The sequence below is a fragment of the Scyliorhinus canicula genome, chromosome 18 (assembly GCF_902713615.1).
Source record: "Scyliorhinus canicula chromosome 18, sScyCan1.1, whole genome shotgun sequence".
NCBI lineage: Eukaryota > Metazoa > Chordata > Chondrichthyes > Carcharhiniformes > Scyliorhinidae > Scyliorhinus > Scyliorhinus canicula.
Genome location: NC_052163.1, coordinates 16,720,098 through 16,734,496, shown reverse-complemented (window position 1 = coordinate 16,734,496; position 14,399 = coordinate 16,720,098). Strand labels below are relative to the sequence as shown.

Here is a 14,399-nt window from a genome sequence, read left to right as displayed (position 1 = left end):
GCGGGCCGTGATCGTGAGGCTCCATAAATTTGTGGAGAAAGAGAAAATTGTACTGTGGGCCAGGAAGAAGCATAGCTGCGACTGTGAGGGAAATAACGTTCAGAGGGGGGGCAGCCGCGCTGGCAGGTTATGCTGGTGAACTGAAGTGAGGTGGTGGGGGAAAAGGCTACGAGGGGTGGCCGGGGGGGGAGGGGGGAAAGGGGAAGTGGGAGGGAAGAAGGGTAAGGGGAAAAGTGGGGGGGGGGGTTTGCGACGTGGCAGGGGTGAGAGATGACATGGTCAAGGGCGAAGAAAGGGGCCATCTGGGATGGGCTAGGTACAGAGTGGAATTAAAGGGGGAGGAGTTAAGTGGGGAGGATGACGGACAGTAGAGGGGATTGGAGGCACAAGCCTCCAGTAAGGGTGGTAACGTGGAACGTCCTGGACTGAATGGGCTGGTTAAAAGGTTGCGGGTGTTCGCGCACCTCAGGAGCTGGAAAGTGGGGGTTGCCTTTTTGCAGGAGACACACCTCCGTGTGAAGGACCAGGTTAGGTTAAGGAAGGGGTGGGTCGGGCAGGTTGTTCACTCAGGGTTTGATTTGAAATCGAGGGGTCTGCCGATTTTAATGAGCAAAAAAATGGGATCGTAAGTGCGAAGGAGGTGAGGGATCCGGGTGGGAGATATGTGATTGTGAGTGGGGTATTGGAAGGGGCACTGGTAGTGTTGGTAAATGTGTATGCCCCAAATTGGGGTGATGTGGGTTTTATGAGGGGGTTGCTGGCAGCAATCCCGGATTTGGCCACGTACCAGTTGATCATGGGAGGAGAATATAACTGTGTCCTGGAGCCGAGGGTCGATAGATCGAGCCCCAGGTTGATGGGTAGGTATGAATGGCAAGGGAGCCGGGGGGGGGGTTTATGAAGAGGATGTGTTTGGTGGATCCATGGTGCTTTCAGAACCCAAGGGGAAGGGAGTATTCCTTCTTTTCACATGTCTATAAGGTGTATTCGAGGATTGATTACTTTGTCATGAGTCGGGAGATTTTGGTTGGGGTGGAGGGGGCAGAGTTTGTGGGGATAGTTATCTCGGACCATGCACCCCACTGGCTGGATATTTTGTTCAGTACGGGACGAGAGCAGAGGCCGGGGTGGAGGTTTGACTCTGGGTTGTTGGTGGATGAAGGTTTTTGTGATAAGGTGTGGTTGGCAATTAGGGATTATGTGGAGTTCAATCAGAATGGGGAGGTGTCGGCGGGCATTTGTTGGGAAGCACTGAAGGCAGTGGTCCGGGGAGAAATGATCTCATTTATGGTTCATGCGAAGAAGGAAAGGAGGGCAGAACATGACCCTCTAGTGAGCGAGATAGTGGAGGTGGACAGCAAATATTCGAGTGTGCCCCCCGTGGTGGGATTGGCGAGGAGGAAAAGGTTGCACGGACAATTTGACAGGCTGACAACAGGGAGGGCGGCAGGGCAACTGTGTAGGGCAAGAGGGGTGCAATACGACTATGGGGAGAAGGCGAGCCGCATGCTGGCACACCAGCTGCGTCCAGGGAAATGTTGAAGATCCGGACTGGGGCTGGGGATGTGATGTCAGAGTCAGGGAAGATAAATGAGGAATTTGGAGAGTATTACCAAGGACTTTATGAGGCAGACCCAGGAGGAGAGGAGGGGGACATGGGGCGGTTTCTGGATGGGCTGGAATTTCCCCAGGTGGAGGAAGCAAAGAGGCAGGTGTTGGAGGAGCCCCTGGGGCTGAGGGAGGTGCTGGATAGTATCAGGAGTATGAAGTCGGGGAAGGCCCCTGGGCCGGATGGGTACCTGGCAGAATTTTATAAGGTATTTTCAGCGGACCTGGCACCATATCTGTTGGGGGCGTTTAATGAAGCACTGGAGAAGGGGGAGTTGCCGGAAATGATGAAGCAGGCAGTCATCGCACTAATCCCATAAAAAGGGAAGGATCCGGTGGAATGTGGGTCGGAAAAGACCCATATCACTATTGAACACGGGTGTGAAAGTATTGGCTAAGGTGTTGGCGGAGACGATGGAGGATTGTGTCCCGGGGGTGGTTGCAGAAGATCAAACAGGCTTCGTGAAGGGCAGGCAGCTTGCGAGTAATTTAAGACGGCTGTTGAATGTGGCGATGAATCCATTGAGAGCTCTTGTACCGGAGGTGGTGGTGTCCATGGACGCGGAGAAATCATTTGATCGGGTGGAGTGGCGGTACTTGTTCGCAGTTTTGGGAAGGTTTGGGTTCAGGTTGAGATTTGTGGCACGGGTGCAGTTGCTGTATGTGGTGCCAAGAATGAGGGTGAGGACGAATGACATGAGCTCACAAAGCTTTGACTTACACAAGGGTACGAGACAGGTACGCCTGCTGTCGCCACTGCTATTTGCGCTGGCCATAGAGCTGTTGGCGATGGCTCTCAGGGGGTCGGCAGTGTGACAGCACATAATGAGGGGACAGAGGGAGCATCGGGTGTCGCTCTATGCCGATGATCTCCTGTTGTATGTTTCAAATCCGTTGGAGAGTATGGGAAGGATTATGGGCCTGTTGGGGAGTTTTGGAGGGTTCTCGGGATACAAGCTGAGTGTAGGAAAAAGCAAAGTATTCCCGGTGAATGAGCTGGTACAGCGGGCTAATTTAGGGGAGATGCCATTCATGGTAGCGAGGGATAGGTTTAGGTACTTGGGGATTCAGGTAGCGAGGGAATGGACGGGGCGCCATAAGTGGAACTTAGCGAAGCTGGTGGATGAGGCCAGGTAATATCTTAAGAGGTGGGGTACATTGCACTTAACGTTGGCGGGGAGGGTCCAAGTGGTGAAAATGAATATTCTGCTGAGATTCTTGGGCGGAATTCTCTGACCCTCCGCAGGGTGGGAAGGAGAAGGGGTGGAGTGGGTTAGGATGGAGGAGGAATCTTGTAAGGGGTCTAGTTTGAGGGCTATGGTGACGTCCGCGTTGCCAATTGCTCCGAGTAGGAATTCAGGGATCCCAGTGGTGCAGTCCACAGTGAAGATATGGAATCAGCTGAGGAGGCATTTTAGGGTGGAAGGGATGTCGGTGCTAACGCCGCTGTGCGAGAATCATGGGTTTGAGCCGGGGGGGGGGGGGGGGGGGGGGGGGGGAGGAGATGGATAGTGTATACAGGAGGTGGAGGGAAGTGGGGCTGGTCAAGGTGAGGGATTTGTATTTGGAGGAAGAGTTCGCCAGTCTGAAGGAGCTAAGGTAGAGTTGCCAAGGGGTAGTGAGTTCAGGTATCTACAGGTTAGGGACTTTGCACAAAAGGTCTGGAAGGGGTTCCCTAGATTGCCGGGATACACCCTGTTGGAGCGACTGCTGTTTCCGAATGTGGAAGGGGAGGGAAGAATTGGGGATTGGTGGCTGGGGAGCAGGGAGGCGAGCGGGCGGTGAAGATCAAGGAGAAATGGGAAGCGGAGTTGAGAATGGAGATCAATTGGGGAGTATGGAGTGAGGCACTGAGAAGGGTAAACGGGACCTCCTCTTGTGCAAGGATGAGCCTGATACAGTTCAAGGTGGTGCACAGGGTGCATATGACTCGGGCGAGAATGAGTGGGTTCTTTCAGGGGATAGCAGATGAGTGTGAGAGGTGTGGGCGGGGGCCAGCGAATCATGCGCACATGTTTTGGGGTTGTGAAAAACTGGGAAGATTCTGGGCGGGAGTGTTCACGATCTTAGCCAGGATAGTGGAGGAGGAGGTGGACCCGAACCCTTTGGTGGCGATATTTGGGGTTTCAGAGAAGCCGGAGCTCATGGAGAGGACGAAGGCCGATGTCTTGACCTTCACCTCTCTGATTGCACGGTGCCGAATTTTGCTGGAATGGCGGTCGGCATCGTCACCGGGGGTAGCAGCATGGTTGGGTGACCTGTATGACTTCCTGCGGTTAGAGAAGATAAAGTATGAGTTAAGGGGCTCAGTAGGGGAGTTTGAGAAAAGGTGGGGATGTTTGTGACCGTGTTTGAGGAGCTGTTCGTCGTGGGGGGGGGGGGGGGTATAGTTGATTGTTGTGAAGAATGTTTCCTGGTGTGTTTATGTGCTGTAACCTACTTTGATACAAGTTTGAATAAAATGTGTTTTAAAAAATAAAGTGTTGCGATGACAATCAAATTTTCAATTGGAAATCAGAACACCATGAATGATGTAATATGGTGTGTTTTTAGTTAAATACTACGGGGGCGATTCTCCGATATGGAGGCCAAGGGCGCGATTCTCCGCTGCCCACGACGGGTCGGAGAATAGCGGGAGGGCCTTCCCGACATTTTTCCCGACTTCCCGCTATTCTCCCCCCCCCCCCCCCCCCCCCCCACGGCCGCCCACGACACGAATCGCTGCTCGCCGTTTTTTACGACGAACAGCGATTCTCCCCAGGCCGATGGGCCGAGTTCCCAGGCCTTTACGGCCGTTTTCACGAACGCAAACACACCTGCTCTCACCGTTCGTGAAAACGGCCGCAAAGTGCCGTTCCCGACAACCATGGCACCGATTGGCACGGCCGCACCACGGGTCCGAAACCCGCGCACTCTTTGTTCCTCCGCCGCCCCGCAGGATCAGTCCGCGAGGCGGCTGAGGGGCAATATGGCCCGCGCATGCGCGGGTTTGACGCATATGCGCGATGACGTCATCTGCGCATGCGCGGGTTGGAGCCGTCCAATCCGCGCATGTGCGGCTGACGTCATCGTGCGCGTGAGCCGCCGTGACCCTTGGCGCGCGGGCTTAGCGACGGTCGCTAAGCCTGCGATGCCGTGCTTCGCGGGGCCGTGCTGCTAGCCCCGACTGGGGGGGAGAATCGGGTCCCGGGAGGGGTCACGGAGGCTGCCGTGAAACACGGCCAGTTTCACGGCAGCCTTTACGACTCTCCGCATTTGCGGAGAATCGCGCCCCAAGTGTTCGCGCCGTCGTGAACGTCGTCGCGTTTCACGACGGCACGAACAGGGCCCGGGTACGACCTACCCCCTGTGGGGGCCAGCACGGCGCTGGAGCGGCATGTGTGGGGAACATCTTCCGTTCTGGCCCTGACCCAGCATGGGGTCGGTGTTCAGGGGCCGGCTGTGCCAGGAAGTAGGCCGCGGGGGGTCGGGGGAGTGGGAGAGAGAGAGGCCGGCCCGCCGATCGGTGTACCCCGATCGCGGGTCTGATCCCATCGGAGGCCCCCCCCCCCCCCGGTGAAGGAGCCCCCCCCCCCACACACAGGCTGCCCCTCGAGCTTTCCCTCAGAGCTCCTGCTGGCAGCGACCAAGGGTGAACGGCGCCGATGGGACTCTGTCGTATTGGCACGACCGGAGAATCGGCGTCCCCGCCGACTCCCGCGGCTGGCGCCGCGCCAAACATGCTGCTGCAAAAGGCGCCGATTCTCCGCACCTCGGAGAATCGTGCGCCGGCGTTGGGGCGTCGTGGCGCATTTGCAGCAATTCTCCGTCCCGGCGCGGGGCTCGGAGAATTGCCCCCTACTTCCCCGAACACGATGGGTCTGATGATAAATGTGTTTGCAGTCGCAGCCTCTGAAAAGTAACATAGTACCACACCCCCATCCAGTTAACCAGATGCTTTGGTACACTGTTGTTACTACTGGGTTTGTTAAAAAGAATGGATTTGTTTCGTAAAATTGCGAAGCAGATACTTTAGTGACATCAACCAATGGGAATTCACTTGGAGCATCCTCTGTGTTTCAAATCAACTAATTAAGGCTTTTTGCATGTTACCAGAGCGTTACATTTTAATCAGAACAAATGAACATGCAGCCTTGAAGATCAGCCTGTGGCTAAACAAACTGAACTCATGGAAGTTTTGTTAAATGTGAAAATGGTTTGTTTATTTCATTGGCCTGTGATATTTTTTGTCATTAGAATTGGTCTTTTCTCAGAATTAACTCTCATCCCTTGGAGTTGGAAGGTCATGTGTTTATGACAGTCTATATGCTTGAACAAATTATCTGAACAAATTATTTTGTGCACCGTTGAGGAAGTGGTGCAATGCTGGAATTTCCATCTTTGAAATGAGATGTTAAATCAAGATCACATCCACATCTCAGATGGTTGTGGAAGATCTCATGGCATTATTTGAAGCAGAGGAGAAGAATTTTGTCAGTGAGCTGGCAATTATCCCATAATTGATATCGCTCAAATGTATTATCCAGTTATTAACTCATTGCTCTCAGACTGACCTTGATCTGCACAAATTAGCTACTGTGATTCCCTGTCCTGCAATGCTTTAAAGTATTTATTTGACCGTGAAATCCTTTGGAAATCCTAAGGCTTTTGAAGCATAAATGTATGCAAGTATGTTCTTTCTTTATGAAATAGAGAAATAGAAATCATAATGCATTTTATAATAGTTATGTAAAATTCACAATAAATGTGAAACACAATGAATTCCTTCTAAAATGCAATTAGATGCTACATAAAAGCAGGCCCTTTCTTGCAAAAATTTGCTGGGCTGGATTCTCCATTGTCCGATGCCGGCAGTGCATTCTCGATCCAGTGGAATATGGAGTGTTGGCCAAAAAACGGGATCGGCGACGGGCATCAATCTCGCTCCAATGTTGTGGTCACCTGTGGTGGTGGTAGCCTTGCGGCAGGGGCAGCAAGCTACAGGTCTGCGACGATGGCAGCGTACAAATCGGTGATTGCACCTATTTGCATCTGATTAATGGGCTGGAAGTTCAATTCTCCAGCCCACCGTGCTGCTCCAGCCCTCTCGGCTGGGATTCACTCTGGCGAGAATTGGTAATAGTATTTATAAATGGGAGCCAGGCACCATGGCCGTTGCGTGGGAGCAAGGAGAAGTAACTTTTTGGGCTTGCTGAGGGGTGTACGCATAGAGCTCGGGAGTAGCCAGAATTAAATGGAGGCAAGTGGGTGGACTCGGTGCCCCCTCGGGATCTTGGTGCCCTGGCTGAGACTTCCACTTCTGCATAGCGTCATTTAAACCCACTCCCTAGCTGCAACATACAGGCTTCTGGCTGTTGAGACTTCTAACACTATCCTGCAAATGTTCTGAGGGCTTCTGGTCATAGAATCAGAGAGCCTGTCCAGTGCAGAAGGAAGCCATTTGGCCCATCTAATCTGCAACAATCCTCCGAAACAGCACCCTACCCAGGCCAATCGCACGCCCTATCCCTGTAACCCCACCTAACCTGTGCGTCCCTGGACATTAAGGAACAATTTTATCATGGCCAATTCACCGAATCTGTGCAACTTTGGACTGTGGAAGGAAACCAGAGTACCCGGAGGAAACCCACTTGGACACGGGGAGAAAGTGCAAACTCCACACAGACTCCACCCATGGCTGGAATTAAACACAGGTCCCTGGCGCTGTGGGGCAACAGTGCGAACCACTATCATGTGGAAACCCACCCAGTCCGCCCATCAAGAAACCCTGGGTGTGACCATACTCAGTCGCCAGCCCATCAGGTGTTGGCAATCCTCAGTGCACTCTTAAAAACGCAACCCCATAGCAGAGAAAGCAGCGGATTAGCAGTTACCTGAGGGACACCTGAAGGGCAGCACTGTGGCGCAGTGGTAGCACTGCAGCCTCACGGCGCGGAGGTCCCAGGTTCGATCCCGGCCCTGGGCCACTGTCTGTGTGGAGTTTGCACATTCTCCCCGTGTTTGTGTGGTTTTCGCCCCCACAACCCAAAGATGTGGAGGGTAGGTGGATTGGCCACACTAAATTGCCCCTTAATTGGAAAAATGAATTGGGTACTCTAAATTTATAAAAAAGTAAAGAAAAAACAAAGGACACCTGCAATGTGGGTGTTTGAACTCTCCCTGGCAACACAGCTCCTCTCAAAATAAAAGCCTCTCCAGTGACACTATCAGCCCACCCCTGAGGATCATGAGCTGTCCCCGAGCGCTGCCTGTCCACTGTGCCTCCGATCACATCCATCTCGCCCCAGCAGGCAACCTGATCAGTTCCCTGTCACAACCTGTGCATAAAAACCAGGCTCCACATAACACTACAGCTAAGTTCTCAGCAAATGTGCACATCCCTCGCTCACCCCCCATCTGTAGGACCTGCCTGCACACCAGGCTCTTAGCATGGAGAGGAATGGCTGCACAGTATGGACGTCTCCACCACACAACCAGTTGCCACCCTGCTGGCAGGATAGCACAAGGCTCACTCAGTGAGGAGACCTGCAGTAGACCACACTGGGAGAAACAGGACAGGGGCTTGTTATTGCTAACACAGGTTGCAGCAGCCACCGGTACCTCTGTTGGCAGGGATGGGTGGTGAAGATAGAGGCTCTCCATATCGCAGGCCGGGTGCCAGTCACTGATGAGGATAAGTGTGCAGTGCGGACTGCATCTTGAAAGGGTTGGGGGTTAGCGGTGTGGGTTAGGGGGTCATGTTGACGGTGGCGCAGCTGTAGAACATCAGGGTGACCTGGTGGCATTGGATGGTCAAGGAAATCCTCACCTTGCTGACATTCTCTCTATCTCCTCCTCCGAGGGTCTTACCAGCATCATCACAGGGTGTTTGCCCTGGGTTGGCAGGGTCAGCAGGTCTTGTTCACAGGACAGAGGAGAATGATGACGACTCGCTGTGAGATGAGCTCTGCTGCTCCTCATTGTCTGAAAAAATCTGATCCCTGTGGTGATCACAAGTTAACCAGATGCAATACAACTGAGCAAACACTAGAGGGGGCACGGGAGACTAAAGTAACCTTAGGAAACAGCTCTGAAGAGTGAACGAACTTACAATAAAGCATCTTCTCCACATTTGAGACTACGAGCTTTATTAAGACACGAGTAACAACACATGGTACCAAGGAGTGGCTTCAGACGCTTACTACAGGACAACTCAGTGGCAGATACAGAAAGCTCAAAATGGCATGGAAATCTCCTACTGGACATTTGACTTGGGAAGACATCGCTAATTCGAGGATGTGGCTTGGACACCCAGAGCAGCTAGACCTGACTGGCAATGTAAGAGGTGTCTGGAAAAGGTTCAAACAAATGTTTGATTTGGATCTCGTAGCTAATGAGGTACAAGACGCCTCCGACAACATTAAAATAGCAATTCTCACCGCAGGGCCTGTAAATAGGAAAGTGTATAATGGATTTAAATACTCAAAAGATGAAGACAGAAACAGCTTACAAACGTTACTAAACAAATTTGAAGAGTACTGTGAGAAATTTGAACAGCAAGACATACTCAGAGTCCAAACTGCACAGAGACTGAGTGATGCAAAACTTAAAAAATCACGAAAAGAACAAGAAATCGCGAATGAAAAGTACAGATCAAAAAGAAGAAATAACAAGAATTTCTCACAAAGCCAAAATGCTGAAACCCAGTCCAAATCGGGAAGAGAAGGTAACTTACAACTTTTAGAAATCCAGTCCAGATGGGACAGAAAAATCGCTGAAATCCGCGAAAAAATGGCGTTGGAGCACATTTTGCAGTCTCCGGTAAGCAAAGAACTACAAATTGCGTCTGCGCATGCGCTGGAACCGGAAGCCGCGCATGCGCAGTTTAAAAAATATCGCGGTGCTGATCGTTATGCGCATGCGCAAACCGCGCATGCGCAGTCAAAAACAGTTTTGGCCGCGGATCGTTATGCGCATGCGCAAGCCGCGCATGCCCAGTCAAAAAAAGTTTTGGTTGCGGATCGTAAGGCGCATGCGCACGCCGCGCATGCGCAATGGAAACAAAACCGCACAGTGAAGGAGGAAGGCCGATTTGCGCATGCGCAATGCATTCCTGCGCGTGACGTCATGACGTCTGAGCATCCCGACCACGCCCACTTAAAAGGGAAATGCCCGAAAATTGCAAACAAGACACTTAAAGTGGTAAACACAAATTTTCTTGCCTCAGAACACAGAAAAACGTTTGAACTTAAACCAACAGTTAAAAACAACTTGCACAACACCCTGAAAAATACAGTCTGCACCACCCAAAGTGAAGAGAACAAAAAGAATTCCGAAACAACAAAAGATGATTTGTTTTTCAAAGATTACCTCTCAGACATGGCTGAGTCAGTCGGATATGCTTATCACAGCATCAGCGACACGGTCGCAAAGCACAACACGAACCAACTCGTGGTAGATGAATCCAACCAAGATGATTTGGTTTTCAAAGAACACTACTCAGACATGGCTGAGTCAGTCGGATATGCTTATCACAGCATCAGCGACACGGTCGCAAAGTTCAACACGAATCAACTCGTGGTAGAAGAAGCCAATGAAGATGAAATGGGTATCAAAGAATACTACTCAGACATGGAGGAGTTATTTGGACATGCTGATCACAGCATCAGCGACACCGTTGCAAAGCTCAACACGACTCTACTCATGGTAGATGAATCCAACACCATGATGCCATGGCAGCTCGTCGATACATTGGATGACAGCAATACCCTAGACGAAGACGACGCCACACAGAGAGCACAGGAAGACTCCACAGAGCGAGCGATGACAGGCTCCACAGTGCGAGTGATGAAAGACTCCAAAAGGGATGCAAGCAAACACTCCCTGGCGAACACCATGCATGAACAAGACCATGAAGGTAAACCCGCTGTATCTGAGCAACCGCAAGCAGACTATGAAAGTCTACCAAGCTCACAGGAACAAGAAGAAGACAACGTACATCTAACCACTGACACCATGCATGCGCAAGACCATGAAGGTCAACCTGCCATATCTGAGCAACCACAAGCAGACTATGAAAGTCTAACAAGCTCACATGAACAAGAAGTAGACAATGCACCTCTACCCACTGCATGCGAAGACAGTGACAAGGTGATCACACTCGACGTACAGGATCACAGCGAGACTGACAGTTCTCAGCTTGTCTGTACCGAAGCACAGAGCGAAAACAGTAACAAGGTGATCGCACTCGACGTACAGGATCACAGCGAGACTGACAGTTCTCAGCTTGTCTGTACAGAAGCACAGAGTCGGGCCACCCAACAGTCCAGAGAGACGATGCCGAAAGAAAACATGCAGATTTTGACTCCAGAAGAGGAGCACCTGGAGTCCAGAGAGACAACGCCGAAAGAAACCATGCAGATTCTGACTCAAGAAGAGGAGCACCTGGAGTCCAGTGAGACAACATCAACAGAAATCATGAAGATTTCAACTCCAGAAGCGGAGCACCAAGAGTCTAGAGAGACCACGTCAAGTGAAATCATGCAGATTTGGACTCCAGAACAGGAGCGCCAAGAGTCCGGAGACACCACGTCAACTGAAATCATGCAGATTTGGACTCCAGAAGAGGAGTGCCAGAGGTCCACAGACACCACGTCAATTGTAATCATGGAGGTTTTGACTCCAGAAGAGGAGCGCCAAGAATCCAGAGACACCGCGTCAAATGGAATCGAGAAGAATTTGACTCCGGAAGAGGAGCACCAAGAAAGCAAAGATGAGGAATCCAATTCTCCACAAATGATTGATGTCACCTGCACCGATGCAACATCAGATCATTCGCACCACTCTCGAGACGAAATGCTCAATGACTCAAATTATCCACTCGGGACACGAATAGAGTATAACAAGAAAAACAACAGTCAAAAGAAGCACAGCAGAAACGGGACAAACAACAGCAAGAACAAAAGCAACATGAAGCGCGACAAGACCAACAACAATAGCAAGAAGCACAGCAGAAACGAGAACGACAACAGAAAGAACAAAAGCAACATGAAGCGCGACAAGACAAACAACAAAGTCAGGCACAAAGATAGCGACAACGACAGAGACAGAGACAACAAGAACGGCAACAAAAACAACAAAGTCAGGAACAAAGATAGCGACAACACCAAAGACAGAAACGACAAAAACAGCAACACGAACGGCAACGAAAACACCAAAGTCAGGAACAACGACAGTGCCAACACCAAAGACAGAAACGACAAAAACAGCAACAAGTACGGCAACGAAAACAACAAAAACAGGAACGACAGAAACAACAGCAATGAAACAACGACTTGTACACAATGGTACTACTCGGCACATGAAGGACAATGCCACAGCTCACTGCAAAACGATGACAAGACTACAAACATGTCATGGGATGACAACGAATCGCACAAACTCACGTCTGCTCCAGAACGAGCAAGCACACCAGCATCCAAGGCGGATGAGACAATAAATCAACACCACAAGCACAGAAAAAAAGTCCATGCCAGTCAACATCAGTGAGGGGACCATGCAAACACCTCGGGATGATGTAGTGGGTACTTAAAATAACAAGGAACACCAACAACATTCACAGCGGACTTGCAATATCAATATCACCACGTCATCAACAACAAAATGAAAAAAAAAAGCTCTGAACAAATTCATCAAGTTTGGACTCATAAATGTTTTTATTAAGATTGGACATATAAATACATTGGCTTTGTACAATATGCAATAGCACCATCACCTGCATAGATACGCATATCATAAGTAACTGTTTTCTATAATTTTCTTTAACGATGTACAGCAAATATGTAAAGAGAAAAAGATGTGGTAATCGTAGATTTACTAGATACAAAAACAATAGCAAACACCAGAGGGAGAGCTATAAATACACCGGGACAGGATGTACAATTTTCTTTAACGATGTACAGAAAATATGTAAAGAGAAAAAGGGGGATGTGGTGATCACAAGTTAACCAGATGCAATACAACTGAGCAAACACTAGAGGGGGCACGGGAGAGCCATATAAATAGACGGGGACAAGAAGTGAGGGGGCACTTCACACAGGGCAGAACTTGGAGCAACACAGATACACCCACACGCCAGCTAGGAACACTGAAGGTAACCTTAGGAAACAGCTCTGAAGAGTGAACGAACTTACAATAAAGCATCTTCTCCACATTTGAGACTACGAGCTTTATTAAGACACGAGTAACTACACAATCCCTGTCTTTAAGATACCATACCACTGTCTGACCAGATGATCCCTGTAAGTGTGCTGGCAATTTCTTCTCACAGGCTCAAATATGTTGGGGGGTGGGAGGAAGGGGTCACTCACTGGAGTTGCTGTCTTACAAGGCGGGCTTACATTGCTGCCCCCATGCCCTGCCACTTCTTGGTGAGGGTGTAACCATGTGGGGTGTTCATGTGTCATGGATGCCTGCCCCGCACCACCTGCCACAGCCCACCCAGCTGCCGCACAACACCCAGCCCCATCACATCCTTCACACCCATGAGACAGAGGTTAGAGCAGATTAGACTGGTGGTACAAAAGTGTTCAATGGTGAGTATTTTCAACATTGTATCCTTCCTACTTACTGTTGACTCTATACTACACGTGTGTTAACTTAAGTGTCATCTAACTTTGTACTCTTTTGTGGCCTCCCGCTTCTTCTAGGTGTTACCCCAGACAGCATATCAGAATTGCAATGCATGCTCGAGGGGCCAAATGCCCTAATCCTGCTTCTATGTTCCTAATTTTGCCAGTCAGTCCCCAAGCAGATTTTACAATCCAGGGTGTACTTTTTCCTGCTTAATATCCCAATTGTGGTTCCAGAGACTGCATCACAGAACTCGTGCTTTGCACTGGAATGTGCTAACACATGATATCCCCCTCGTTTGAAAGCAGACTGAATATAAGTGTAGAACTGCTATACATCTGAGGAATAGCTGGATTATCAGGCTCAGATTTTATGATTACTTGCAATATTATCTAATATTGCTGCAGAATAAAAACCTGGTATGGCATTGGACTGTAATCAAATTTAAGTCACTTTGAGCTACAGTAATATGGTTATACTTAGCTGCCATTGTAACTCCTCTCTACAGTAGTCATGCTTGCCACACATCTAAGGGAGAGGTTTCTTCTATAATGGCCTTTGTAACAAAATTGTAAACACATTTATGATTTTGATACAATGATCAGAGGGAATTTTGCTTCTTGAATATCCAGTTGCCATATTTTGTATATACAGGACTTGAGTGAGAATAATTTCATTTCATATGTTGTGATGATACTTATTGAATCTAATCCTTTTACAGCGTTTGAAGGATGAGATAGCAGAGGTTACGAATGAGATTGAAAACCTGGGTTCTACAGAAGAGCGGTAAGGACTAATTTATTCTCTTTTAGTTCATGCATGTTGCTCACATTATCCTGGGTGAAGATAGTACCTACTTTTAACATTGCTGGGTATGTTGGCATAACCAGGGTTGGGCAGGGGGGGGAATGGTGCCGTGGATTTGGGAGGTACAATTCACAACACCCAATGTAGTAATTACATTTATAATTTCAAATTTTAAAGCCCTATTTCACTGGCTTGCAATTTCCTGTAGCTGCAAACATTTACTGCCAAACGTTGTTGAAAATGTAGCAGAAATCTGTTTACCCATGTAAAATAGGTTGTGTGTAATGAAGTATTAGGTCCTGATGCCCCAGCCATCAAGGCATGGGGCAGGCTTGGTGGAACAACTGGTCTTTTACTAATATTAATTTCATATG

The 14,399-nt window shown here is 49.5% G+C and overlaps 1 protein-coding gene across 6 annotated transcripts in view; it reads left to right on the top strand.

Annotated features, from left to right (window-relative positions):
- cyth1b (cytohesin 1b) overlaps nucleotides 1-14,399 on the top strand; it is a 289,435-nt gene that overhangs the window by 218,032 nt on the left and 57,004 nt on the right. For all 6 annotated transcript variants that reach the window (XM_038777860.1, XM_038777858.1, XM_038777859.1 and 3 more), the window contains one exon: nucleotides 13,940-14,004. In XM_038777860.1, the coding sequence (XP_038633788.1) occupies nucleotides 13,940-14,004 (65 nt within the window). The remainder of the gene's footprint in view (nucleotides 1-13,939; nucleotides 14,005-14,399) is intronic.